The sequence below is a fragment of the Drosophila santomea genome, chromosome 3R (genome assembly GCF_016746245.2).
Source record: "Drosophila santomea strain STO CAGO 1482 chromosome 3R, Prin_Dsan_1.1, whole genome shotgun sequence".
In the NCBI taxonomy this organism is placed as follows: Eukaryota; Metazoa; Arthropoda; class Insecta; order Diptera; family Drosophilidae; genus Drosophila; species Drosophila santomea.
Genome location: NC_053019.2, coordinates 17,747,835 through 17,775,537, shown reverse-complemented (window position 1 = coordinate 17,775,537; position 27,703 = coordinate 17,747,835). Strand labels below are relative to the sequence as shown.

General features: G+C 41.8%; 5 protein-coding genes across 6 annotated transcripts in view; 4 read left to right on the top strand and 1 right to left on the bottom strand.

Moving 5' to 3' along the window:
- The first annotated feature begins 5,645 nt into the window (after positions 1–5,645).
- Positions 5,646–6,279, top strand: LOC120451678 (pheromone-binding protein-related protein 6). The gene is made up of 3 exons (XM_039635559.1): positions 5,646–5,729; positions 5,792–5,867; positions 5,937–6,279. Exons 1-3 carry the CDS (start codon positions 5,655–5,657, stop codon positions 6,212–6,214), a joined length of 429 nt encoding a protein of 142 aa, XP_039491493.1. The 5' UTR covers positions 5,646–5,654; the 3' UTR covers positions 6,215–6,279.
- A 965-nt stretch (positions 6,280–7,244) lies between these two features.
- On the top strand, positions 7,245–10,349 carry LOC120453718 (general odorant-binding protein 83a). Of its 2 annotated transcripts, none has more exons than XM_039638543.1 (5): positions 7,245–7,357; positions 9,171–9,377; positions 9,457–9,532; positions 9,881–10,137; positions 10,207–10,349. In XM_039638543.1, exons 2-5 carry the CDS (start codon positions 9,264–9,266, stop codon positions 10,222–10,224), a joined length of 465 nt encoding a protein of 154 aa, XP_039494477.1. In that variant the 5' UTR covers positions 7,245–7,357; positions 9,171–9,263; the 3' UTR covers positions 10,225–10,349. The 2 variants fall into 2 exon arrangements, with proteins under 2 accessions (XP_039494477.1, XP_039494478.1); XM_039638544.1 differs by having other exon boundaries at positions 7,264–7,357; positions 9,149–9,377.
- Positions 10,350–17,672: 7,323 nt separating this feature from the next.
- LOC120454187 lies at positions 17,673–18,229 on the bottom strand. The gene is made up of 2 exons (XM_039639267.1): positions 17,907–18,229; positions 17,673–17,840 (listed from the first exon to the last, which is right to left on the bottom strand). Exons 1-2 carry the CDS (start codon positions 18,078–18,080, stop codon positions 17,673–17,675), a joined length of 342 nt encoding a protein of 113 aa, XP_039495201.1. The 5' UTR covers positions 18,081–18,229.
- A 4,647-nt stretch (positions 18,230–22,876) lies between these two features.
- On the top strand, positions 22,877–23,849 carry LOC120450964. Its single transcript, XM_039634253.2, has 3 exons — positions 22,877–23,135; positions 23,641–23,683; positions 23,736–23,849. The coding sequence occupies exons 1-2, from the start codon at positions 22,980–22,982 to the stop codon at positions 23,662–23,664; spliced, it is 180 nt and encodes a 59-aa protein (XP_039490187.1). The 5' UTR covers positions 22,877–22,979; the 3' UTR covers positions 23,665–23,683; positions 23,736–23,849.
- Positions 23,850–24,572: 723 nt separating this feature from the next.
- The window catches only part of LOC120450960, a 92,993-nt gene continuing 89,862 nt past the window's right edge, over positions 24,573–27,703 (top strand). The window contains exon 1 of the mRNA XM_039634247.1: positions 24,573–25,262. The gene's annotated coding sequence lies outside the window, so the exon portion shown is untranslated. The remainder of the gene's footprint in view (positions 25,263–27,703) is intronic.

Genomic DNA, 27,703 nt, shown 5'->3' with positions numbered 1-27,703 from the left:
GGACCATTAAGAGCGATCGGTACTGTTTAATTATGGCCAATACTTCCGTTACACTTACAAACATGAGTTTCAGAGTAATATGTTACTCATGTCTTTATTTTATGTTTCTATCTTGTAAATTATTTGTTATAATGGGATACACTTTGTAAGCAGACTGAATAATGTAAGTACATGTAATACATAATGGAAATATTCCAATATATAATATAATATTATTCATATTGTTTAGGAAACCTTTATAAATATCTCAACCCTTCCAGAAAATGTTTCTAAGTCAAGTAAAAGGTAGTTATCACAGATTTTTCTGCTAAAAGAGGTATTGAAACCCGTGATAAGCGAAGTGCTTCAGATCTGCAAATTTCATTCGCTGAGTCTTGGGTCAACTAGTATTACGATAACTGATAACTGGACGAAATCCCCGCCGGAAAAGCGACCCAGTTTGTCCGCATGTAGACCCAGTTTTCAGTTGCAGTTGCAGTTGCAGTTGCAGTTCCAGTGCCAGTAGCTTTTCCATTTCCGTTTCCCCTGGCGGTTGCTAGCCAGCTATTAGAGCACAATTTTCAAATGTGTGCTTGGCTTGCACTTTGGCTTAATGCTTTCATTCGAGTGGCCCGCATGCTCAACTTGCATTTAAGTGCAAAACTTTCTAATTATGTGCCCGGGGGAGGGAACTAGCCAACGAGAATGGGCTGATGTTGATGTGATGTTGATGTTGATGTTGATGTTTATGCTGATTACGAGACTTGAGACTGCAGTGGCACTGGCGCTGGAATGGCGACTACAACACGCTCTCAGCAAATTAATAGACTGTGAATATGTTAATGATGCAAGTTGTAAGTTTCGCCTTTGAGCGGTGTGGCATTTTTACGGACGCAAAGAGACGCAAACTTGCGACTACCCTTCTGGGGCATTAATAATAATCTAGACAATAATGAGGTGCAATAAAAATATTAAATTCGCCCACTAAATTCAAATGCCCGACGACGGATCCTCTGGACCACTCTGACCTTGTCCAGTTTTATTTATTGTGTGTACTCTGCCTTGCCTAGTACTAATTTAAATTTATTGGACCCGAGCAGTTTTGCAAGTAGCCCTCTATAAATTTCAAATGCTAAGCCGCCGCTCAAGCCGCAATCATTAATTATAATTCATTGGAGCTGGTTATGGTTATGCAGCCCGGTTGCTCCGCTCCTTTCTATTCCTTTCCATGCCAGTCGTGGCCCAAAAGTCTGGGTCCTTTGATGAAATGCGTAGCACGGACTCCCACAATCCCACAATCCCGACAACACTAAATCGATTATGTCCAACCGGAAAAGGGCCCATGTCTATGTCTATGTATCGCACATTAACTGCACAAAACGGTGCACTTAAAGAAACGCCACAGCTGGTAAACAAATGAATTCTTCTCTGTTCAATTTAAGTCTTTTTCATAAACATTCATGGCATCTCTTTAAACTGATTTGAGTATGCACTATTTAAATAAATTATATTTAGTATCTTATCTTGCTGGCTTAAGCGATGTTTGTATCTCAAGGCTGCCAGCAATGTAAATTAAGCTAACAAATCATTCTTTGTTTGTCCTATTGTTCCAATTTGCAGTCATTGCAGTTTAGTTTAGATATCATGCATAGCCAATAAAAAGTAAATAGTCCGCTTATTGCGGCTATAATAAGATTATATCTTAATACCTCATCAATTATTATTTCTATTTTCGATTATGTTACGAGTGGATGGAATGTGTGAAACTCTGCAGTGTAGTTTTCGATCGGACTGCAGTTCGCTTAACGAAGTTGTCGTCCAGCTGTCAGTGAGATCCTAGTCCTGCGGTGCCAACCACTGACGACGGACGGCAACTTTTCATGCCTGGGCCGGTCCAGAAAAATTACACATGTAAATTGCAAGTGCAAACCGCAAACGAGTTGTACCATTTGTGTGCCAGTGTGTGCCAGTGTGTGCCAGTGTGGGCCAGTGTGTGTGCGTTGCCAAATAAGGTGTCAATAAATTGTGCAGCCAGGACAGCAGAAACCAGCGGACAACTACTGCTGCAGCATGCCAATGCTGCCTGCGAGCGTTTAATTTGCAAGTGTCAAATGTCAATAGATTGCTGTTTGCCGCATTAAAGTGCATTATTATGGCCCGGAGCTGGTGGCCAGTATGCCGATGACAGCGGCGACTGAGCCCAAGTCAAACAGTGCATAATGAAAATGGGTAGGGCGATGGGCGATGGGCGATGGAGCCCACACATGTCAGCCCCAAATAAGCTGACCCCTGGAGCTGGGCCAGCTCCTTTAACTGCTGCGCCAGATGGCGAAAACTTTAATTACAACGCACCCACCAGCCAGCCATCTAAATCTATTATTTGGCAACATTCGGGTGGCGGCGATTAAAAATTAATTTGACACTTTGCGCTTGCATGTCAAAGTATGCGAGAGGTCCTGTTCAAAACTTTTGCCGGGCGCTTAGCTTGCATAGTAATTAATGAATGCTGTGGGCGGGAAAGTGGGTTGCAAGTGGGGTGGCAGAGTGGGTGGCAGAGTGGGTGAGTGGGGAAAACTGCAATGGCCATAATTAACGCGTTTCGTGTGCGACAAATGATGGTGCTCAAGGCGGCAGAGTGCGGAGTGCGGCAAAAGGGCTATGTTTTAGCTCGCATTATTTTTAATGGCTCTCTGTGTGTGTGTTGTTATTGCAATTAACTTGTTGCCACAGTCCGCCGTTTGTTTCATGGCTGTTGGCCAGTTCTATGTATTGCACAGGCCCCAAATAATTGTATGCATTTTATGTTAATATTATTATAATTATTGCAAGACTAAGATTTAGTAATAATATAGCAAATGCTTGTGTAAGACAAAATGCATGTAAGATTTGTACATTTTTAGACTGTACAATCCAGTAAAAACAATATATTTAACATAGTTCATTAATGAAGGAACTTAAAAACAGAGAAACTGCGTTTACTGAAGACTTCTAGATTTTTCCCTAACTGCTGTTTTTGGCCATCGTGGACCACGGTACAACACGGCGTATTATTATTCCGACAGCCATTTATGGTGGTTTGCATTTTCGCGCCTTGCAGTTCGGAATTTGATTGCCGAAGGCGGAGGTTAATTTTAGCGGTTCCTGTTTTGAAAGTTGCTTGGCATCAGCGGGTTCAGCGGTCATAAGTCTTTCAATTTGGCTCGGCACGTGATGGCTACTGAGCCACTAAGACGCCGTCATCCCTGCCACTCACGTGCATCGATAGCCAGCTTACAGCTACTTAAGCTTTTGGCTTACCATCGTTCCATCGGTTCCCATCGCAGTCACGTGTGGCCACAGGTTCTGTCAGATGTCGTCAAACTTATTTTTGACACAATTGGGTATTTTGCTGCTCCGGAATTGGGTAACAAGCTAGCTTCGTTGGATTAAAGTATGAGCTTGGCATCTGCTCAGGCAATCGCAATGTTCCTTTGGAATTTTTCTTATTTTTCATTTTAGTTTGCTAAGTATCTGAGCAACTCGGCTATGATATGCACTACAAAAAAAGAGAGAGAGCAACAGCAGGTGCTTTTACTGGGAGGGCTTTAGATGTAAGGTTATTCGTCACCATGCCAGCTAAGCATCTTTAAAGGACAAATGAAAGGTCAAAAGGGGAAATAGTTAACTCCACGCTTGTACACTGTGTCAAAAAAACATGAACTTAAAACAAAACAGTATTAGTATTTCAGTATTTCAAAATATATATAAAGTTTACAACCGACAACCGAAAGCATCTGAAAATAAATATGGATGTAGAATGTTACTACACATATACAATTTATTTTAATGTAATTTAATTTTATTCCTATCAAGACTATTCACCTTCAGCAACTTTGGTGCATTACTATCTGGATAAGAGATGTAGAAAATATGCTTTTAGCTTTCATAACCTAAGAGCAACCATTGATGCTGCAGTTACCAAAAGCGGATAACGAACTACATAGTTTGTTGCATTATTTTTGCCGGAAGGCGATACAAAGCTGGGGCTTATTTAAGATTTGTGCTTTATTACAAGGTTTTCCAAATAGGATCCAGCCATGCAATGCACTTAGAAGCGAAGGGCTGTAGCGAATAAAACAAGTGAAAATGTTAAAATCATTTTATCCAGCTGTTGCCATTTTATCCAGAATTGCATAATTGTCGCGCCTGATCGATGGCGCTCATAAATCGACCGACTGGCAATGACCCAAAGCATATTTAATTATTTAATTAGCGCTATCTAAAGAGCGCATCTATAATTTTATGCATCGACAAGCATTAATGGCGTCATAATAAAATTAATATGTGGCTGACAGCCAGCTGCAAGCGAGCTGCATCCTCATAATTATATTGCCCATTCCCCCTGTGGAACAGCAGCTGATGTTGCTTTAGATGTTGCTGCTGCAGTTGCTGTTGCTGTTGCAGTTGCAGTTGCTGTTTCCGCTGCAATTGCAGTTGCTGCTGCCGTTGCATTGGGTCACGAGTTCCGCGGATGCGCTTGCATTGCTGATTGAGAGCTGCGCATAGAAATTGCTTTGATTTCACGGATGATTGAAGTGCTCGGCACTGGAATATGTTTGCCGTTAGTGAACAGCAAGCGACTCATATAAAGCCATATAGATGTACCAATTAGCTTTGTACTTTCGCATACCCAACCGTCGTTTTCATCTCTTTCACCTAATCGTGTCTTAGTGTGTGCTAAATAGATAACTAACAATTAAAAAAAGGGTTGACATTATTAACCTCTATCTAAATAACTAATTCTATAAAAGAGCGCTATACTACGACTAAATTTATCTTAATTTAAGATATATTCATATCTAAATATGTACGTAAGAAATTTACTTTGTAGAGCAGCATCAACTAATATATTTTACAGACAGCAGGTGCCGTATATTGTGGGTTCATCTATTTCCTAAAATGTAACCGCATATATTTATTATCGAAAGCAATATTCATTCACTTTTCATTTACAACCTCAGCCAGCTGTGATTGAAAAATGGTAATATATTTCCAGGCGCAACTTTGATTGATGCCACCTTTCAGTGCTCGACTTCGAGGCAATTGAGTTACGTTCGGTATTTCAAATATTCCCTCCATTGTCTACGCGACTTTGTTGATGTCGGCGTGTCAAAAGAAGCAAAGAAGCGCAAATTGGAATTGAATTTGACATACGTTTTTTGGCAGAGCGATATTTGGCTTTTATGACATGTTTCTGCCCACACAGTACACCCGTAATGCGTGCGTGCTGCCACGCCCAAAAAAAAAAAAAAAATCAAATATCAAGTATTTCGAATCCAGGGCTTGTGGATCGCAATAAAGCAGTTCGGCGTGTTGGGGATGACACTCAACAATTGCAGGTCCCGGCCACATACAATCATGGCTTAATTTCTGTGTTTCGAGTTTTTAGTTCTCCATTTGGCAGCTGGCTATCAATTGCAGCTCTGTTCTGGGCTGTCATTTATTCATTTGCTTTGCGTGCTGCCAAATGGATTCGCAATGCGATTCGACTGCAAATGGCAAATGGCAAATGGCAGCCGGCAATTAGTGTGCGTTTTCTAATGACAGTCATCACGGCGTTGAATATTGAAATGGAGCCCCGGCAATCTCATAAAAGGGCCGTGCCAGTCCTTCGGCATTTCATTGTAGTTTCAAAAATGCTCAAATACCTGGCACTGGTACTATTTATGCTTGGCTGTGCCGCTGCCCAGGAACCAAGGCGCGATGCAGAGGTTTTTCGCGGCCACAACATGAGTTTTCAATTTTGGTTTATAATTTTCGCAATATTTTCCAGTGGCCACCGCCCGCGATTCTCAAACTGGTAAAGCACTATCACGACATTTGTGCTGCCAAAACCGGCGTAACTGATGGTAAGATTCCACTTGTAAGACGCTGATCTCAAAAATTCAAAAATCTTACAAAATCAAATTAACCAACAGAGGCCATCAAGGAGTTCAGCGATGGGCAAATACACGAGGACGAGGCCCTCAAGTGCTATATGAACTGCCTGTTCCACGAATTCGAGGTGGTCGACGACAATGGTGATGTCCACATGGAGAAGCTCTTCAACACCATTCCGGTAGAGAAGCTAAGGAACATTTTGATGGAGGCTTCCAAAGGATGCACGCATCCTGAAGGCGACACTCTGTGCCACAAGGCCTGGTGGTTCCACCAATGCTGGAAGAAGGCCGATCCTGTCCACTACTTTTTGGCCTAAACGTAATTTTACTCAAGTTATTTAGGAACAGATAAGTTCGGCACTGGTGATCGGAGCTAAAAGGACAGATACTAAAAATTCCAAAGTAGTAGTGTAGTTGTTAATAATAAATGGTAAAAGGATTTAAAAATCATATAAGCATTTACTTTGTATATATAAATTTAAAAGAAATGCATATAATTATAATGTAGCTGTCCTAGTAATAATTTTGGTACAGTACAATATATTGAGTTGTTTTATCTCTTCAATGCAAACGATTAGAGACCAACTAACTTTGTAAATATTATGGAATTCGAAAAGGTAAGTAAATTTGAGTCGCCTTGCGGTCTGCAACTCGATTTGTCTGTTGGTTGTTTAGATAAGGCAGTATCTGCTTTATTCGTAGAAGTTCAAGTGGATTTCAACTCCAAAAGGAACCTTCGATATTGAGCTACTTACCAAATCTCACCGTCTAGCCCGGATTGACAACAAAAGCCCCATCCGCAACTGGCCATTGTGTGGATTGCCTTACCTTGATTACTTTTGCAGCCAGGAGCTTTCCGTTTTGCATTTCTTTCGCTTTGTCTGCCTCGGAAGTTGATTTAGCCTGCAACGGCTGACCCACTAACCATTTTACACTCGGAAAAGTTTGTAATGGCAGCACTTGGGCACTGACTTCATTTTTAATAGTTAATAATAGGTGGCAAGATCGCTTGCTTACTTGCTTAGGGCGAAAAAATGTATAAATAAAAGTCATTGTATCATGCATTTTGTAGCGCTCAAATTATTGAATAATTGTAAACGATAGGACCGCCTTGTAACTTGCTGGCTTCTAGCATGCCGAGTCTACTCTGGAATTTTCCGCCTAATGATTAGAGACACGCCAGTGGGCGTGGCCCCAAGTGGCAGCCTGCACTTATATGGGCGATGCCATTATAGAGACATTCGGCTCGGCATAAAGCGTCAATTGGCCCGATAACTGAGTGCGGCAGTCAGTAGTGGTGGTCTTATGAACTTGGCCAAAATCAATATAAAAGCCAAACGCTGCAAACGGCAATAAAGCAAATTCAATTGTGACTGCGGTTGTCAAACAATTCTTGCGTGTCGTGTCGGGTGTGTGCAGTATCGAGTTCTGGCCGTAACTACTTCTGCTAAAAGCGAACGGTAGGGTGCAGGACCAGCTGCCACATCCTGAGCGGAAAAGGACCTCCCAAGGGTGGGCGGCTGGTAAAAAGGGGAGGTGGTTGAGGTGGTTGAGGTGGCTAGGAGGTCGAAGGTTGCCCAGACATAGGCGAACGACGCGTTGCAACACGAAAATTGAAATGGCAATTAAAAAACCATCCATCGTTCCTGCCGCACACAACTGTGCGATACGTCGTACTCGCAGTCCATTCATACTACAAAAATGTGCTGTTGCTGTAATTTCATTCGTCCTCCATTTTTGTGCTAGTGTGTGTGCGAGTGTGTGTGCCAGTGTGCGAGTGTGTGCGTGTGTGCGAGTCGAGGGCGAATGTCGTTTTGTGGCTTTGTTTCGGTTGTTGCGTTGACATTTGATGAAACAAAAGTGACAGTTGTGCACAAGTTGAAGTCTTTGTTTTGTGTATTTCGGTTGTACAATTTCAAAGGAAGCAAGCGAATGGGAAATTTTATATTTTGATACCCTGGCATCCGGCGCAACGGTGGGAGGATCTGTGATCTAAATATGCCTGTTTTTACTTCCAAATAAATATGTACTTACTAACAGTGTAATCCCGAAAAAAGTTCGAATCATTTTGTTGGTAATTTAATTAAAAATAAAAACTAAGATGAATAAAACCGATAGTAAATCGGATATTTATCACAGGGTTGATCCTAAAATATTTCAACATTCGCTTCGTCCGAATTTGGTTTTTATTTCCTTTAAACAATCCGATCTGTATGAAGTGTGCTAACATTCATTCTAAAATGAATCACTGCTTAAGAAATGTGCAAATGCATTTTTGTTTCCTTTATCCTTTATATTATCTATGTCCTCTCACTATTAAAATTTTATGAAAATTTCTGAACAATTTTGTTTATAAAAATGTAGCTAAAAAACCCGTTGATTTTTTTTATATAAAAAGTGAACTTGAACACTTGGCTTGTGCAAAAGGCCAGTTGCTTCGCCCATACATACATCAAAAGCAATCCTCGAATCCTAAAATTCTTAGCTAGGCAATATATCACCGTCGTCCTGGACGCGGGATTACGAGGAGCGGACGGGGGCATGCCACGTGGGCATGTGTTTGTCAGACGGAACACGACAATTGTAGACTTGTGACGACTCGCTGACGTCTCGGGCAGAGTTCCGTTTCCGTTTTGGCGGTCGCTTTTTGTTCGGCCATCAGCGGTTGGAATTAATTTGGCGTGAGCTGAGCTGGCGAGAAACAAATGATATTTTTAGGTTTTCATGGCTTCCAAAAATATAAAATATAAAATGTACAAGGATACAGGATCAGAAAAGGAAACACTCTATGGCTTAAAAAAAAACACGCTCTTACACTCTAAGTAACCATCAAAGGCACAGCATTTTATTTTCTAGTAAAATGCGTTACATTTGCTCAAAAGAGTTAAGGGTTCTCGTAAAAATTATTTAACAAATTAGAAATATATATTTCTCAAGGCTCTCTCATATATGAAATTATTTGTACAGATTTCGTTTGATTTATTTTTAAAGTGGCTTTCCCCCCAGTGTACCCACATAAAGCCACTCCCATTGTCATTGTCCAGCTGTCACGCGTGGCACATCGTCGTCAACAGCATCTGCATCCTCATCCTCATCCTCATGCCCATCCTGGCCCACGTCCTTACGTCCCTGTTTCTCATTCTTGTCCTTCCGACGCTTGCCCTCGTCCTGTGCCGTGTACTCCGCTATGCATCGCCGCTTTTGTTTCACGTTTCACGTTCCACGTTTCTCGTTTATTTTGTTTTTTTCAGCGTTTGTTTTTGTTTTATTCAGAGCTCGCAAACAAGGCCGATCCAGGGTACAATTTTTGCTGTTTCACGGACGGACCAGGAAGGACCACGGAGCAACGGAAAGAGCCACATTAAAATGGCTTTGAATGGCTTTGGTCGGCGTGTCAGTGCGTCTGTCCTTTTAATCGCCTTGTCGCTGCTCAGCGGAGCGCTGATCCTGCCGCCGGCTGCGGCGCAGCGTGACGAGAACGTGGGTTAATGAAGTGCCCGGCCGCACTGCTGCGCCTCCGCCCTGCCACGCCCACTTAAGCAACAATTTTTAATTGCAGTATCCACCGCCGGGCATCCTGAAATTGACCAAGCCCTTCCACGACGCGTGTGTGGAGAAGACCGGCGTCTCCGAGGGTGAGTAGCAAATGGCAATGGTCCTCGTCCGAAAGTGAGCCCATAATTGCAGCCATCGCGAGGAGGGGGCACTTATGAACCCTTGGCCATGTGCTAAGTTTTGTGTATTTAACAACAACTAAATAAGTCACATGAAGGTGAATTATTTCAAAGGTATTTTCCGCTCATTATCCCTATTTCGTTGAACTTAAGCACATGAGTACTGAAGAGTAAAACAATATAACAGTATTAATTATCCATGTGCATTTGCACTATATTGCTTACCAAAACCGAATAGCTATGCGAATAAATGAATAATTTCTAATATAAACTTGGAAATATTTAAATTTCCGTTCATTTCATATGCAGCTGCCATCAAGGAGTTTAGCGATGGCGAAATCCACGAGGACGAGAAGCTCAAGTGCTACATGAACTGCTTCTTCCACGAGATCGAAGTGGTGGACGACAATGGGGACGTGCATCTGGAGAAGCTCTTCGCCACAGTGCCGCTCTCCATGCGCGACAAGCTGATGGAGATATCCAAGGGCTGCGTCCATCCCGAGGGCGATACGCTGTGCCACAAGGCCTGGTGGTTCCACCAATGCTGGAAGAAGGCCGATCCCAAGGTGCGAGCGGGAGTACCCCCGAAATCCTTCTAAGCTGTAACCCAATTCCCAAATCTCTCCCTTTTGCAGCACTACTTCTTGCCGTGAACCGAGTGGCCGAGCCTGTGCCAAGGACCAAACGTTGCCGACCCCGCTCTATTTATGTGGTAGCTTAGTTTCTGCTAGTTTTCAATAGCTGTCGAGTAATAAACGTAGACGAGTTGTGCATGCAAGCTAAGCTTTCAATTATTTGCCGACTGCCAAAAGGGAAACGCTCAATGCGCTGAAAAGTGCGCTGCAAAAAAACGGCACACACAAAGGACGACACACACTCACACTCGTACGCTCTCTTTTGACATAATTTACACGCATTGTGAAGGAGTGTACAGTGTACGCTTGTGTGCATGCGACCGTGTGTAAATAAAATTATGCGTAAACTTCGTCTGCTTGTTGGCGCCGACAAGCGTGTTACATTGCGGCATTTACATGCGAGCTGCTGTTTTTGCGCTTTTTGCTTTCAATTCGCTGTCAAAAGCGGCCAAGCGCTGGAAAAAAAAAGCATTTAAATAAATCTTTAAGCCGGTCAGGGGCTTTGAGAGTCATTAGTCCGGCTCCGGAGTGGCAAAAAATCACCTGGTTTTATATATTATTGGGCATCAATCACTTAGCATCAGACAGAAAGTCAAGAGTTGCTTGTGCCTTGGCAAAAAGTTGTGTAAAAACAAATAACTGCTACAGTAATAGACATGCTTCTTGAAAAAGCTTAAATTAAGCGTTCAGATTATTGCATCGAATATATCTATAAGCAAAAAAATGCGTCTGTCAGCAGGACAATTAAACACCATTTATTTCGGTGGCGACTTATATAGCCCCTATTTGTTACAATCAAAATTTAAGAATTCAAGCTCTGCATAGAACTTGTCGCAATTTATAAAAACACATTGTAGTTTCATTAGCTTGAAGTATTTATTGTGTTCAGTTGCCAGCTTGTGTGTGGTATATAAAAATGCAATTTAGGGACTAGCCCTTGCGGTTAAAACATTGAAACATCGAAATAAAATTCCATTTAAGGTGTTTTCCCCACATTTCTGCTGCTTCAAGTTTTTTCACCGCCGCCATTCCATTTCCATAGTCATTAATTCTAATTTTTTTCCAATTTAACATATATTTCATTTCTGTCGGTCAAATGTTCGTCGGCACCTTTGGACCGAGGGAGAGGGGTTGCCGCGCAGGATTATGGGTGGGGTTTGGTTTTTTATTGTTTCGACGACTTGTTGCGCAAAGCTTTTCATTTCAGAGTCAATGATTTATGTTTTCACTTGTGCCCTCGCCCCACCTCCATAATGCTCTTTTTATTATTTATGCGTATTGGTTTCCATTTTTCTCCGCCGCTTGAGTGAAAAGTTCGCTTGGAAAAATGAGCTTAACTGCGCCGTTGGTTTTCCCGTATCAACCCCCATTTCTGTAATTGTCGAAAGGAGCTTAAGGAAAGCGGTATCTTTTGTGCCGGCCAGCTCATTATTGTCAGCTGGCGATTTTCAGTTGGCGTTGTCATCATTACATTTCACTTAATACGAGGGTCGTTTGATAAGTCCGTGACTTTTTGAATAAAATATATTTTTTTCGTCAAAGAAGCGTTTTATTTCTCAACATAATCTCCTTTTAGCTCTATACATTTAGTCCAGCGTTTTTCCAATTTTTTTATTCCTTCCAAATAATAGGTTTTCTCAAGGCCCTCAAAATAGCCGTTTGTTTCTGTGATGACCTCTTCATTTGACCCGAATCTCTTACCGCCGAGCCATTTCTTCATGTTTGGAAACAAAAAATAGTCACAGGGGGCTAAATCTGGAGAATATGCTGGATGGGGTAGCAGTTCGTAGCCCAATTTATGAAATTTTGCCATGCTGACTACACACGTTTGCACCCGTGCATTGTCCTGATGGATCAGCACTTTTTTTTTCGCCAAATGCGGTCGTTTCTGCTTCAAATCAATATCGAATCTGTCCAAAAGCTCTGAATAATATTCGCCGGTGATCGTTTTACCCTTTTCAAGGTAATCGATGTGAATGATACCTTGTGCATCCCAAAAAACTGTGGCCATGACCTTGTTGGCCGACAGACCCACCTTGGCCTTCTTTGGTGCACGTTCACCCGGAGAAACCCACTGTCTTGATTGTTCTTTGGTCTCTGGTGTGGTGTGGTGGATCCATGTTTCGTCTACGGTAACGAAACGGCGCAAAAATTCGTTTGGATTGCGGTTGAACATCGCCAAACACTCCTTTGAAATGGTCACACGGTTGCGCTTATGGTCGTGTGTGAGCAATCGCGGCACCCATCGCGCGGAAAGCTTTTTCATGTCCAAATATTCATGTAAAATGTGATGTACCCGTTCAGTTGAGATGCCTACAGCCTCAGCTACCTCACGCACTTTCATTCTCCGATCATCCAATATCATTCCATGGATTTTGTCGACGATTTCTGGCATGACGACCTCTTTTGGGCGACCTGAACGTTCGGCATCACTTGTACTGGTACGACCACAACGGAACTCAGTAAACCATTTCTTAACCATTGAAATTGATGGTGCAGAGTCCCCATAATATTTATCAAGTCTTTCCTTGGTTTCGGTGATGGATTTTTTACGCAAAAAATAATGCTTAATTAGCACACGAAATTCACTTTTTTCCATTTTCGTTAAAATTCACGAGATCGTCTGCTTACAATGCCTATAAAACGCAAACCAAAAAACGCAGCTTTCTCAAAATTTTACAGTCAGCTGTTAATCGATAACTGCTGACAGGTGCAGTGTTGTATTTAGAGCAGGTGCGCGGCAAATACAAAAAGTCACGGACTTATCAAACGACCCTCGTACTAATTTCCTTTCCTCCTACTGCACTGGAAAAAAAACTATGTTAAAACAACACTCTGCTCCAATCAGTTGCACTTTCTTGCATCTCGAAGTCAATGATTTTCATGTTAAGACGATGGTTCAGCTATAGAGGATTTGTTTTTATAAGATTGTAAGCAAGATTATTGATATAATAATTGGTTCTTTAGAAATTAAATAGAAATTCTTTAGAAATAAATCTATGACTAAGGCTGAGTTTAAAACTAAAAGTTTTTCATTCGCTCATAGGCACTTACATATGTAATTGTATATTTTTTTTTGATAGAACTTTTTGTCCAGTGTGGGGATCCTTCCGTTTGCAAGCCCACACATCTGCCGAACTAATTTGGTAAATTGAAAATTTTTTGACAGCCTTCAATGAAGTGTGGAAGACGACACTTTACGCTGTGCGGTCCATTGGATTCGGAGCGGAGCAGGACCCTCAATGGATTTCCACACGAGCAGCTTGAGCCATTTAGGCAGCCAATTAGCTGCCCAAATGTTGGTTAATTTCCTGGGCGCCTGTTTTTGTTCCTAATGATACAATCATCTAATTGATTCGCCCACGAGGCGCCGTTTCCACTTCCAATGCACAATTTACCGCGAATTTGCAGGCTGACCTGTTTGGGTAAGCAGTCCATGCATTTGTAATTCGAAACTGACACAGTTGGCAGTGAAATGCGATTGCGATTGGATTGGACTGGAGTGGAGTAGAGTGGACTGGAGTGGAGTGGAGTGGAGTAGAGTGGACTGGATTGTCCAGCGGAAGGAGTCTGGGCCACGTGGCGCTGACCGGGCGCACAATTAATGGAAGTTTAACTGTTCAATTGAAGCTGATTTTTTGCCTTCCTCCCGCTTCCGTCGGCCCATTCCCGTATTTTTTGTGTGATTTTTTGTGATTTTTTGTGTTCTTTCGTACTCTTTGAAATGAGTACAAGCGGCCGTGTGCCCGGCCATTAGGGCACTTTGTTCATTTTTCATTTCGTTGGATTTTCCGCGTTTGCGCTGGCCAAGTTCCTTTTCTTCCCTAAACGCCGTCCCGCTGCCTTTGCACTTATTTTACGCTCTATTGTTCGTTTTGTTGGCCACGTCCCGAGCAGAGAGCTCCATCACCATCACCATCACCATCCCGTCCTGGCCTGACCTGACCATTCGCTCGACCCATTCATATTTTTCCTGGCTCTCCTCCTTTTGCGTTCCTTTTTGGCTCACAACTTACTCCTGTCGTTGCCCGGGCAAAAGTAATTCAAACGGAATTAAATTTTTTCATGCCGTGTTCGTCTTGCGAAAAATTTAGGTTAGTCGCAATGGCCGATTAATTAGCATATAACTCGACAACTGGCCACAGTTTTGTCTTGTCCTCTGACGAAGGATCCGCAAGTGCCGCCAGTTCTGGCAATGCGATTTGCATAAATTGACATTGAATGCAAATTTCTGTCACCACGCCACTGCAACGGCGATCAAAATTGTTTTCGATGTAACGCGAAAGCGAAAAGTGGGCAAACTAACGCGAAAATCGCCGAGCTAAGCGTTAACAAACAAAACCCGATAACGAAATAACGAAATGAGAGCCAGAATTCTTCTCGATTTGTATAAAAAATCAAATTAGTGCGCCATTCTGAAATGCGCACTGGCAAAGAAAGACTACCAAAAGTGCCTGATACTAATCATTAAATAATCAAATAATTTTTATGTTATGTAGCGACTTTAATGAGTAATTTAAGTTTTGCTTTTCATTTACCAGAGAGCTATAATATTTTTGTATTCAACATTTTTATGGGAACTGCAATATGTTATAAATCCGAAATCCATGGGTTATCGAAATTTAAAAGTAACGCTTCTTTACTTTTTTATGAAAGTCCAATTGAATATTTGTGTGCATCAACTAAAATTAATATTTATATTTGTATATCAATAATATATTCAATGCTTTTGTTGGTTTTTAATGAACTTTGCCCTAGATCCCAGATGGGTTTTCTCTCAGTGTTCAGCAACAGAGACACTTTCGCTTCGAAAAGCGACAGCAACTGCAGCCAAGTAACTGAATTGAGGCATTTCAAAAAAAGCTTGGTTCACAAGGCCGGGAGCAATCAGCTCATACTTCCATACTTGGTAGTCAACCGAACCACCAACTGCACCACTACTGCAATCGGCCATGTTGTGCGGTATCTGGTATCTCGACGATTTTTATTATCCTTGTACACATATCTTTTATTGTTGCCGTTATCGGATTTGCATGCCCGGTTAGTTGAAGAGCGAGAAGCCGAAAAATTGTTTAAAATCGAGCGCACTCTTGTTTTATGGTGGCGGCAACAAATGGTTTATTACGGTTTAAGGAGCCACGGGTTTCTCTAATGATGATGGAAAAGATTACCAAACTAACATATGTAAATGTGTAGGGCACTAAAAAATTAAAATTTAACGGATATATAACTAGATTAGGCTTCTTTTATGTATTAAAAATAAAATCCCTTGCGTTTGTACTGAAAAAGATTTACAAATAAAATTTAATGGTGAAGCATATTTAATAAAAATTAAAAAAAATAAACAATATCTATTTGTTTTTAGTTTACAGCTAAGCAAAGAGTATAAACACTTCCACTTATTGCAGTTAACTGACTTTCTTGTTTTTACTCCAGCTCTTTGGAAGATTCATTTTCCGCGCATTTTTCACACAGCACAAGTAAATGTTAATAGCTTTAGCAGCGACGGACCAAACATTTGGGGAGTGAAAAGAGGATCCTGGCAGCAATTATGCTCAGTTGCATCAACGACATCGTGTTGCATTGGCAAATGGCCTTATGCTGCATTTAATAATTGCGCATACGCACCGTTGCCCTTAAAGCGGCCAGCCAGCCTGCAACTTGTAGTGAAAGACATTTCATTGCCGGACACATATATCGCAGAGAATAGGAGTACAAAACAGCCGGACTCCTTAGATTTCAAAACATGTACTCACCCACAAGAATAAATATACTTGGGCTTATCCTTTGTCTTTGTTGCAGCATTGTTGCAACATTTTTGCACTGGAGCATTGGAGCACTGTGCTCCGCATTGTGTCCACGTCAGCCCATGGCGATTCAGCCGACTGCGGCGGCCACAAACGGCGGCCCTAGTCAAATTAACCTCCATAGTTTAATGTCTGTGTGTCCGACTTGTTACCGCCTGACATGTTAGTGTCAGCTTCACACAATCCGAATGCAATGTACATACATATGTATGTATGTCTGTACCAGCGGCATGTTGATTATGTCCTTCCCGGGAGGCATCACCTCTCAATGGGGATGGATTCGTGAGGGGTCGTGATTTTTGACTAGAAGGTATTAAGCAAAATAATTATTTGTTTATTTTATTATCATTAAGTAATACTTAAAAGTTATAGGTTGATTTGAAGCTTTTGTAAACTTCTTATTTACTAAGAACTCACTTGCCTTGCAGGTCACTTACTTTATATAATCCTCCGAAAGGATAATGGGAATGACCTTAGCCTATTATACAAACAACACTATGATTTACTTATAGATGGGTTAGCTCAAAACCACCATTCCTAGTCCTGTCACTCACTTCCCCCTTCCAGAACTTGTTGCAACCGTATGCAAATTGTGTGGAGACTTCTGCCTGCCCTCGTGTTCTATGTAAATAAGCCGACGGCCAAATTGAAAACAAGACGCAATCGTAAACCTGGTCTGGTCAGCTCTGCTTAAGGCCTGCTTTAGATAGGCTAAAAGAGGAGTTTATAGAAAATGCGGCGAAGTCACACGTTCCCGAAATGTTAACGAATCAAAGGCTACGCAAAGTTTGCGGAAAACTACAAAGGTGCCACAGGAAACGGATGTCGGAAAAGGGGCGGTGGGTGGTAGAGGGGTTGAGTGGTTGGGGGGAACCGAAAGTGATGTGGGCGTGTTGATAACGAGCGAAGGCGCCAAAGTCATGCATAATTAATCATTTGTTAATTATAGACTTTGACCAGGTACAGGTACTCAACGGACTCACCTGTCGTCATCGCAGGAGCACCATACCATACCACACCCACACCCACACCCACACACAGTGGTACGCACACACATTTGACACCTGGCAAAGTAATTGCCTTTGTCCACTTTGAAGTTGTTTAGTTTTTGCTCTGGGCTCATTACAACGTGGGCGTGGCAAACGCCCTTAGACGAACTCATTCCCCTCCCGCCCGCCATGAAGCGTTTATATAAATGAACTCGTCGCACTCGCAGCTCTACGCTCGAGAAACACAATCTGAGCTCAGCATCGTACACTGCACGAAATTTCGGTCGAGCATATATGGGAACTAAATATTTGAAGGGTACCTAAAAACTAAAAGATTATTATGGCTAATAATGTTGTGTAATATTGTTTGCAATTAAACCATTTTTGATATATGAATAGTTTTGTTGAAAAGTATGTAAGACATTTCGATCTGGCTATGTCCGTCCGTATAAACGTCGAGTTCTCAGGAACTATAAAAGCTAGAAAATTAAATAAGATTAAGCTCTTCCATTAGCTGAGTAGCGAGTATCTGATAGGCGGGCAACTCGACTACAGCATTCATTCTTTTTTAGATTAATTTTTTAAAAATAAATATCTAAAGAATAATTTCTAAAGCGACATAATAATGAATATTGCATTTCCTACATTCCAGAGTAATATTTTTGCTGGCTCAGAACCAGCACGGATGAAGCACAGAGTTTTTCCTCAGTGTGCGAATGTTTTGGCCATAGTTCACGTGCATGCGTCGCCCCTCCTTGCTGCTCGGCCATGTCCTTTGGGCCAGGACATGGCGGGCAGCTGGTGTGCGAGTCCTTGTATGCTGACTGTACCATGTTTGCTGCGGAACAGGAAATGAGCACCTGCTGCTTATTTATATTTTCCGCTCACTTGAATGTAAAATTACATAATATTTTGTTTTTCTTTTTCCATTTTTCCTCTCCTGATGCGGCTGCTGCTGCTGCTGCTGCTCCTCCTCCTGCCGCCCGGCACTTGTGCTAGTCTGAAAATTGCTGTGTGAAAATACGTCTAGTGGAACATTTGGAAGACAGCTGGCCGCGGAGGAGAAGAGCAGATTCATGGTGGCCTTTTAAAGAAGTCGAATCATCAGAGCGGGCCTTCTTAATTGCAAGTGTTGTTCATAAATTGAAAAGCAATTTACTTGCAGGCAACTAACTAACTACCTGCCTCCCTGTGCTACATGAAAATATGAATTGTAAGCCTTTCGGATAGAATTCTATGAGAATGAACTGAATGGCAAATTGTAAAATCATGGCCCGAGCTGAATAGCTGTAAATTGAACAGATATTTTTTTGGTTGTGGGAAAAAGGGTTTGCGCAAAGCAACATCATTCGAAATATTAGTTAACTATTTGTTCAAAATGTTTGCATACCACGGACATGGACGTGGAGGGCTTTTCCGACCGCTGCAGAAAAAGTTCACTATTTGTTGGCTGTTTCGGTTGCAATGTGGTAACCACAATGTACGTGAAGTGGCGATGGGACAGCCAACTGGCCAAATGGCCAACTGGCCAAATGCTCATATGCGAGTTGTTTATGTTGTCGTTTTGGTTTTTTGGTTGCTGCTTTGCACTTTGCACTTTCATTTTTTTTTTTTTTATCCGCGCAACTCGCATAAATTGTTGCCGCTTTTGAGTTTAAGCCAACAGTTTGTTTGCCGGCCACCAGACACCCACCCGGCCCTTACCGCCATCAGTTAATTGCCGTGGCGGCTGCAACATGATTGCACTTATTGGTCAGCTGCATAATCAAATGCTCAACTTTTTGGCATGAAAGTTTAATTAGAGAGCTCGCATGTGCAGCGCGTAATGTGATAGGGTGTGCTGCATTTAAGCCAAACTAATTCCAACTCATAATTAAGCCACTTGCGCTGCGAGCTCCCCCGTAATCAGCATATTTCTACAACTTTAGCTTCGTTTCTGGCTCTGGTTCATTAAAATGGCAAACAAACCTCTCACGCTCTCACCTTACCCAGTTGCCGGTTCCTGGGATGGCTTTTATACACAGTTTCTTGGACCCACTCGAATGCACAGCAATGCAGCTCGTCCTGGAAGCGCTAACTCAATTTGTAACCCAACTTTTGTTGGCCTGATTGAGGGCATCACCATTCGCTCTGGCCTTATTATAAGTCAAACCTCCTCTCTTCTTTCGGGTAGAGATAATTTCGAGCTTAACGTTTCATTTAATATTTTGCCAAATTTACTCGGTCACATAAATCAATGCCAAACAACGGGCCGGGGGCTTCTCCATTCCCATATGAATACTCAAGTGTCTGGCCAAGCAACAAATGGGACAAATTTCCATTTCAAGCCAATGCCGCATAAATGGCACATAATTTACGATATGAACAGCGGAGGGGAGCGGCAGGAGCCGCTAACCAAACATGCAGCTAACTATCCAAAAGCTGGTAACAATATTAGTTAGCAAGGCCGGCAACGGCAACAAAAGCTACAGCCCCACACTCGGAAAAACAAACTATTGAATCGAAATTAGTCGCACTTCCTAGGGCAAAATCATTAGCCAATCTCATTGGAAGTCTGAATATCAATTCTTTAAATGGACAAAAGAGTGCTGCACAAGAAATGTATGCGAGTAAGTGCGAGATACTGGCACACAATCCGGAGAAAACACAGAAAAGCGCGAATTCTTCAGGATCTGAGTCCTTTGCCATTTTTTTCATTCTCCATCATTTACAATTTTGTATGTATTATATACACTTAAAAGAGACTGTTTTTGTCTAGTAAGACCAGCAATTGATGAAAGAAAGCTAAACATAATTTTTCCCGGTGCATCGGCGCCATCGGAATCAGAGAGTAAACTTTACATTTGTGTAGGTTGTTGTCTGTCGGTTGTTGCTGCTGGGAATACCAGCACCCGAAGCTGGTTGGCGTCAATGTGTGAAGTAATTAATTACAAAGCAACTGATGTGTATCTGAGTGTGGGTGCCCGTATGCGAGGGTGTGCGTGTGAGCCCTGGTTTTTGGATTATGATGCATGATCATATTGGTAGCTGCACGCACGCTGGAAACCCAGGCACCCTACACGCTCACTTTGAAACAGATACAGATAGATACAGTAATGCTATCTGGACATGTGCACCTCTACCTTCTACCACCTTCTCAGCCTGGTTTTCCAGTGGCCAAAAATTAAATTGATTTGCACCTGAGGTGGGAAAGCGGATTGGATAACCAGACCCGAATGCAGTTCGCTGCTGGCACAACGCAAACAACGATTTTCGAATCGGCTGAATTGAGTTGTCCGACAGATGGCATTGAAATGAGTTTACTGAACAAAGTTTATGTTTCTGAGTATTTTTTAAGAAATTTTTCAATGAAAAAAAATCATTATTACCGATCGATTTCAACGAATAATTAAGATGTAAAATGGAAAACATGCTTAGTACACCCCTTATTATAATCATAGTTTATGGGTGTTTCACTTGCCTATTCTGACCCATAAAATTCATATATGATTAGTTCCTTTTCCGCTCAGCTAATCCCAACAATCAAAAGGGTATTCCACATTAGCACGGCAACTTTAGGCGTTGTCTGCCATTGGGAGCTAATTTCGCCCCAGCCGAAAGTAAAAGCCGTCTTTTCTCTATGAACAATTCGATTTAAAATTGCGGCGCGGAGCTTCCAGGATATTTATGAATCCCAAACACGTGACGGGGAATAAAAATGTGAGGAGAAATGGGGAAGTGGGAAATGGGGTGCATTTAAATTAATCACAGTAAAAGTGAATTGCCCAAAACAATGTTATATCCCGTGCAGGGACCTTTGGGAACGGAAATCTGTAAACCGTGACGAGACCGAAAACCAGAGTCTGTCACTGTATGCGTGGGTGTGTGTGGATGTGTGTGGGTGTGTGTGGATGTGTGTGGATGTGTTTGGATGTGTGTGGGTGCTGATTGTTTGCTTGTGTGCGTGCGGTTGCTCAAATTAAAACAGAGTGTCGTGCTTTTGATGAAATGTAACGCATTTTGCTTAGCCAGCCAGCCAGCGACGCACATAAATGCTAATTGGCTTAAATATATGCGTGTATCCTCGTCTGCTTTAATGTGTGTGTGTGTGTGTGTGTGTGTGTGTGTGTGCCTCTGTGGGTGTGTGGAAGTATTTTGGCATTTGGGGAAAGCGTTTCCCTTCTTTGCAGGTGTTCAAACTTAAACATTTTATAGTTCGGCTAATTGTCAAAGCCGTCGCAAAAGACAACCAAAGTGAAAGGGTGTGCCAAACATTTGATGACTCAATTATTTGATGGTTTTTGTGGTTATCCTGCGCTGATAGGGGGATTACCAAGAGGAAAGTGTACAGAGAGTACAATAAGCATTTAATATAAGATTTTCCACAAATTTGGCCAAGATTTTTCATGTAAACTGCTTTTAAGTTCAAGTCTAGTGGTCCGATATGCTACTTTATTGCCTTGAGTAATAAGGTTATTTTTAAAAATCTACGAACTTAATCAAGTTAGAAGCTGTAAATATTTGTGGAATTATTCAAATACTTGCGACCTGCTTTTAGGCTGCTAGAAAACGCACTGCGTATTTGATGGCAATTTGTTTCAGTGTAATGGCGAGTGTCTCCCTGATTAGCATTGCCTCTACGTGAGTTCACCAAAAAATAAAAAAAAGAAAACAGGGTCTGGTAAAAAGTGAAAAACTTGGGCGCTGAGGAAAATTGAAAACAAGTGAAATAAAGTGATTGGCCATAACATTTGCGCGTACGCGTGCATTTTCCATTCGGCGAGTTGGCTTTTCCGATTTCCCTCGCATTTCCCGTCTTGTCGCGCCTTTGTGTGCCCACAATTCTATGCTATTTTTATGTTTATCTGCTTCACTCCATTACGACTTTATGCTCTTTAGCAGACAATCAACATTGTTGCCGCCGCCTCCCCGCCCACACTCCGCCCACTTTTCCGCCCACTTTTCCGCCCACTTTTCCACCCACTTTTCCACCCCATCCCGGGGGTTTGAAAATGGGCAGAGTACCGTTGGATGGCTCACTGGGCGGACAATGCCCGTGCGAAAAATGCAAATTGCGAGTGGCGGAATGAAGTGAATGAAGTGAATGGGCGCCGCCGAATGATGGAATGAATGAATGAGTGAGTGAGTGAGTGATTGTTGCTGTGAGCCTTGAGCCAGACATTTAGAGGAATTTGCGCGGCGCTGCCTTGATAAATAGCAAACGCTTGGCCTAGCTTTAACTTGGACTGCCTCATATGCCATAATTTATGCAAATTAATTTATAAAAATATATGTATGTATATGTGCTGGTTGTGCTGCTACATACCAGGGTAGCAGCCGTCATGGACGCAGACATATTTCATCCAAGTGCGACAGTTTTCTCGGCAAGTACATAAATATAGTGTGCCTTAAAGTAGACCCATTTATATGGCTTTATGCTTTTGCGTAATTTCGGGCGCTGACATTTATGATGCATGTCCATTTACACCGGCCTTCATGTCATTAGACAAGTCAATGCTGTTACAAAATTTAGAATTCCCTCAAAAGAAGTTGGAGTTAACTAAAAAAAGTTTATTTTAAATCATGATTCCACTGGTAGCGTTTGATGCTGAAATAAATTATTCCATTAAAACCTCCATTACGCATGTTTTGGATCTAACCTAACATAATAACTGATTACTTTTAAATGATAATAAGAATAGATCATCTGCTGCTAATTCTGTGAGCACTGTTGTAGGTATATTTATGAGTCTTCAGTTAAGTTGCCGTGACGACTGACGAGTGAGTGGACTGCCCTATGACCTGTGACTGGCAGTCAGACTCAAAGTCATTCAGTCAGGTATTCGTTTGCATTCTGAAGGACTTCATGTAAACTTGAATCGATTTTCTAGTGGGCGAACACATTAAATTCATTCGGTGTAGCACACAAGTTATTGAAACATGTGGAAATTTTACTGTCAGTAGTAGTCTCAGAAAATATTTGTAACGCGCCGTGAAAATGCCCGAAAAACCAACAGCAAAGTCAGCTCCCAGGCCCCTGACCAGCATAAAGGCGACCAGGCCTTCCACATCCTCATCCAATTCCACCTCCAACAGGAACAGACCCACAGGAACTGGAGTGGCTCGACCTCCCCTGCCGAATGCACACGATAGGGTAAGACATTGTAGACTTTTTGTAGATGGGAATGAAATGGATTAATTAATCATGGTAATCATCGTAATCTTATTGTATTAGATTCGAGTATGTATGTGTAATTTAAACTTCACTTCTAATTATAGCTCCTTTAAAATAATGGTAACTTTATATTATATACAAATTCATACATTAAGATGTGGATCCCTTAATGAATAATTGTTTTTATACCCGTTACTCGTAGATTAAAAAAAGGATACACTAAATTCGCTGAAAAGTATGTAACAGGCAGAAGTAAGTGTTTCCGACCATGTAAAGAATATATATTCTTGATCAGAATCAACAGCCGATTCCATCTGGCCATGTCCATCTGTCCGTCCGTCTGTCTGTCCGTCCGTATGAACGTCTAGATCTAACTATAAAATGAATTGCATAGAAACCCACTTTTAATGTAAATCTAATTTTAATTCAATTATTTCGATGACAAGAAATTTTTTCAAAATATTAACTTTTGAATATTTTATAGATTTGGAAGATCATGAAGATGTAACATTATCCGCAAATAATGGGTAAGTGATTTAAAATTAAAAAGCTGTCAAGTTAAGTCTTTTATGATTGTAGGTCCCCAAATTGAATCCAAGTTTCAAATCCTGATATTCTTTTTTTTATAAAATGTACGGATTCTTTGACTTCTATAGCGCTGAATAAAGCGAATAAATCCCAATAAGGAAATTACTCTTATAATTTCTTGATTTGCTGACTGGAAGTTGGAGCAAGCGCAGGCGCTTTTACTTCAAGAAAAGAGAGGAGTATTTAAATTTGTGGGGAAATTTTCTCTTTCATAGGTACTTTTTATCAGTTTGCCTGAAGCTGGGTTTGAGGTAAAAAATATTTAAGTCAATAAGAGTCTTAGGTGGTATTTATTTTTACCATAAGGGGTTTATTAAACACGTTAAGAAACTTGTCTGCTGTCCTTGTTGTTTTTATTGGTGTGTTCGCAGCTTGAAGAAATGATAGTTTCCGGTTATAAAAATGATTAAGCTTGAAGCTTAAGAATATAAATATGTGATCAATCTAATGAAGAGTAATACTGCGTATATAAAACGGTAACTAACTGCACTTTGCTTAAACAAAGCTAAGTCTTGAGGGCAGGGTTTATTTGAAATCGTCCTTCAGGCAGGACGAGAATGCAAAAGAGCTTGGGATAGGCCCACTTTGGCAGTTCAAATGCAATTTAAACCAAAACAAACTCAAACTGCCGATACACTCTCTTCACCGCGCTCGGGCCATTTTTACTTTCATTCGGTAATTGAGTGAAAACGAGGTAGGTCCACCGAAGGACCTCTTCGTGCGACGAGCGCAAAAGTCCCCGAGATGAAATCGACCGAGCCAAAGGATATTTTGGTGCTCGGCAGCGTTTTTGCCAATGCCGTGGCTCAGTTTCGTATTCGTGTCGGAACGTGGCGCTACGTTCTTCTGCTCAAGGATACGCGAAAGTCCAATCCGCTGGAGGAGCAAAACGCGGCGCATCGAACCCACAAAACAAGCAAGCAAGCCAAACGTAAAAAAAGAAATGAAGCAAAAGCACAACTGATTCGGTCGAGTGTGCCTGTGCGAGAGTGTGTGAGTGCCGGAGTATCTGTGTGAGTGGATCGGTCCTGTGCTGTTTGGGCCATTTAATTTTATTAGCGCTCCGCTATGCGTCATGAAAATTGCGGGCAAAACACAGAAATACAACAATAAATGAAAAATTAAATATTAATTAAATTTTGCATACGAATCGAGCGGGGAGCGTTGCGATTCCGCTGATTGAAATGTTAAATAGATATTAAAAATTAATGGTGTATTTCGGCCACACACACAGTCGTCGGTGTCCTTCTGCCGGAAAAGTCAGACTGAGCCGTGGCCCCGCATACAAACGTACACATCCTTACAACTACGTGTATTGGCATCTTGGCCAGCGGGAGTGCGTGTATATGACTTTATTAAACTTGTAAGTGCCCAACTCGCGCGACCTTTTTCACATTGTTTGTGGACTTTTCGACTGCTCCAGATTTGCCAGCCATTTGTTGTTGCACTTATCGCGATTGCCGCACGGATTTCACCACCTGCAACCTGCCACCTGCCACCTGCCATCTGCAACGAAAAGTGCGTACGGAACAGCAAGTTAATTAAGTATTTGGCTTTGCGCGTGACAAATCCCGACTTAAGCAGAAAGCACGGGTTTCTTTAATGTTTATCGCCATTTTTTCTTTAATGTTTATCGCCATTTTTTTATCGCCCAATTAAAACGGCTGTGGCGGGCGTAATATATTCATGGAATCCTTCTGCATGCTGCGCTTAATTGCATTTAACTGGCAATTAATTGCTTTGGAGGCCAAGGAGTCCATGTATTTGTTTCGTCAGCAACACAGCAATGCATTTTGAACGTGTTCTTGTGGACATTTTTCAATTCAATAGGGTTATCAGCACAGCACATTAAACAATGGGAAATGAAAGACGAATCTCAAAAATTATATACATTCGTGGAAGGCAAATCAAAATAAAAATGATAAAGCAGTCGGCAGATTTTTACCATTTTACCAGCATTTGAGCAACATTTTTGGCCCGCACAGACTGCTAACTGCAAGCCAGTTAGCCCGGGCATGAAAGCTGCTTACAACAAGCCAAAGAGTACGCCAAAAACCGGGCTCAGGCTCAACCGCACAGATAGGCCCAAGGACAGGCAACCGGCAAGTGGCTTATTTGCAAGGGCCGGGCTAAGCATTTTGGCCAGAAACAGCCGGCATCTGCACTTACCTATCTGCGGCAGCAGCACGTTTTATAATATTTATGCATGTCCCTGCCAACTGGAGATGTGCACTCATGTTTGAGGGGCTGAGGGCTTTTTGTCGAGGGGCTGGGGAATTTCCGGAGCTCAGGAGGCTCAGGAGTTTAAGGGTATGGGTATATGGACTGCAAAACAAACTCAACGGCGGGGGCAGCATGGATCTGAATTTGGATCTGGAGTGTGTGTAGAGGCACTCTGACATTTGCCAAAAGTAACACTCCACTCTGAAGTGGGCATCCAGGGCATCCTAAGCGCATCCGAGAATTACATTTAAAATTATTTTACTTGGCAGTGGCTAGAGCAAACAAGCCAACACATATACGTATGCGAATACAGATACAGGGAAAACAGAAGCCAGGCAACAGATGCCTCAACAACAAAATTAACGAAATAAAAACATGCCAAGAAAAACAAAACAAGTGCAGCCAGAGAAACAACACGCACAAAACGTTTTTTTTAAGTTGATGTGGAATGGAATTAACCCATTCGGAAACTCGCTTCTATACGAGTATTTGAGGGCATTTTCCTTAAAGCTTTTCCAAAAACAGTTCCTTTAATTTTGCTTTGTTGTGGAAAATGTACCAAATTGTATAACCATTTATTACCATAGTTAAGGCAACGCCTTTGTAGGACATTAGTTTAAGGACCTGAAGTACGGTGCAAATGGTTGTTTGTAATATTAAAATGCCCTTTATGATAAAATTCTATTTGCTTAGATGTCGCTAGATTTTCCCAGTTTCTGGGTAAATAAAGGGTTAAGTGTGAATGTCTGGCAGAAAGCTGAACAAGCTCGCATTTTTGACAGTGGCACTTGCAACACGAAATCCATGTACATGTGGAGCAGCTGTGGAAAAAGATTGATCCCTCGCCGCTCGGAAAAACGCAGAAAAAGAGAACCGAGTGCTGTCCGAGCAACAGCGAGCCCCTGGGTCCTTGGTCCTTGGTCCTTGGTCCTTGACTTTTCCTTTGAAGTATTGCAGTGGCCGAGACCGTTTGTTTTGCTTATTCTCCATTTGTTGCTTGCTTACAGCTGTCCAAATTTATTACGGCCAAAACAAATCGGTAAACTTTCTATGCCAACTTGCAGCAACTTTCACGCACTGAGGGTTTCCCTGTGCACTTGCTCGTTGCTCGCATTCGTGTTGGCCTTTTGTCATAAAGCTTAACACATAAAAATGTTGTCCGATATGGAGTTGTGTGGCTTATGCTGATTTGTGTTGACCTAGTGAGCTTGCAGTGCCCAGGGCAATGGAAAAGAATCGGACATAGAATCAGAATCGGAACGAGTATGGACGTTTTATGGTCGTAAGGCTGATTTAGAATTCCCAAGTGAAAGCTTTAAGGACTCGAAGCAAAAGCGCTGTGAGCTGGACGCATATCCGGGCACCAATTATGGAAATGCTCGTAAAATCCCGGCTTACCTAGAGGGAATGTAAAGAAATGTGGGTGGCTGTTACAGGTACAGGTATACCTATAAATTTAAATTAACTAATTCCATTCGGTTGGGTTTTAGGGTATTTGATGTTTTTTAGTATCCACTAACAAACGAAATTCGTCATGATTTTCGAAGTGCCCCAAAGGGAGTTTTAAGTTAGTTTCTTTAGTTTAACAACTTGTATTTTTTCAACTGCTAAGCAATTTGTCCAAGCAAGCTATTACATTTCACTGCAGTACAATAAAAATAATTCATACATTTCATTGACAGAAAATTAGCCGCTTTGAAATCAGCAACAAAACTAGTGATAATTTAAGCCACACG

What these genes read in the sequence shown, in the direction of transcription:
- LOC120451678 (XM_039635559.1), top strand. Translation starts at nt 5,655, where the DNA reads ATGCTCAAATACCTGGCACTGGTACTATTTATGCTTGGCTGTGCCGCT. An exon ending in AACCAAGGCGCGATGCAGAG is followed by an intron (nt 5,730 to 5,791) that starts GTTTTTCGCGGC and finishes AATATTTTCCAG; the next exon opens with TGGCCACCGCCCGCGATTCT. An exon ending in CAAAACCGGCGTAACTGATG is followed by an intron (nt 5,868 to 5,936) that starts GTAAGATTCCAC and finishes ATTAACCAACAG; the next exon opens with AGGCCATCAAGGAGTTCAGC.
- LOC120453718 (XM_039638543.1), top strand. Translation starts at nt 9,264, where the DNA reads ATGGCTTTGAATGGCTTTGGTCGGCGTGTCAGTGCGTCTGTCCTTTTA. An exon ending in CGGCGCAGCGTGACGAGAAC is followed by an intron (nt 9,378 to 9,456) that starts GTGGGTTAATGA and finishes TTTTAATTGCAG; the next exon opens with TATCCACCGCCGGGCATCCT. An exon ending in GAAGACCGGCGTCTCCGAGG is followed by an intron (nt 9,533 to 9,880) that starts GTGAGTAGCAAA and finishes TTTCATATGCAG; the next exon opens with CTGCCATCAAGGAGTTTAGC.
- LOC120454187 (XM_039639267.1), bottom strand. Translation starts at nt 18,080, where the DNA reads ATGAATCTGCTCTTCTCCTCCGCGGCCAGCTGTCTTCCAAATGTTCCA. An exon ending in AAAGAAAAACAAAATATTAT is followed by an intron (nt 17,841 to 17,906) that starts GTAATTTTACAT and finishes CCTGTTCCGCAG; the next exon opens with CAAACATGGTACAGTCAGCA.
- LOC120450964 (XM_039634253.2), top strand. Translation starts at nt 22,980, where the DNA reads ATGCCCGAAAAACCAACAGCAAAGTCAGCTCCCAGGCCCCTGACCAGC. An exon ending in TGCCGAATGCACACGATAGG is followed by an intron (nt 23,136 to 23,640) that starts GTAAGACATTGT and finishes AATATTTTATAG; the next exon opens with ATTTGGAAGATCATGAAGAT.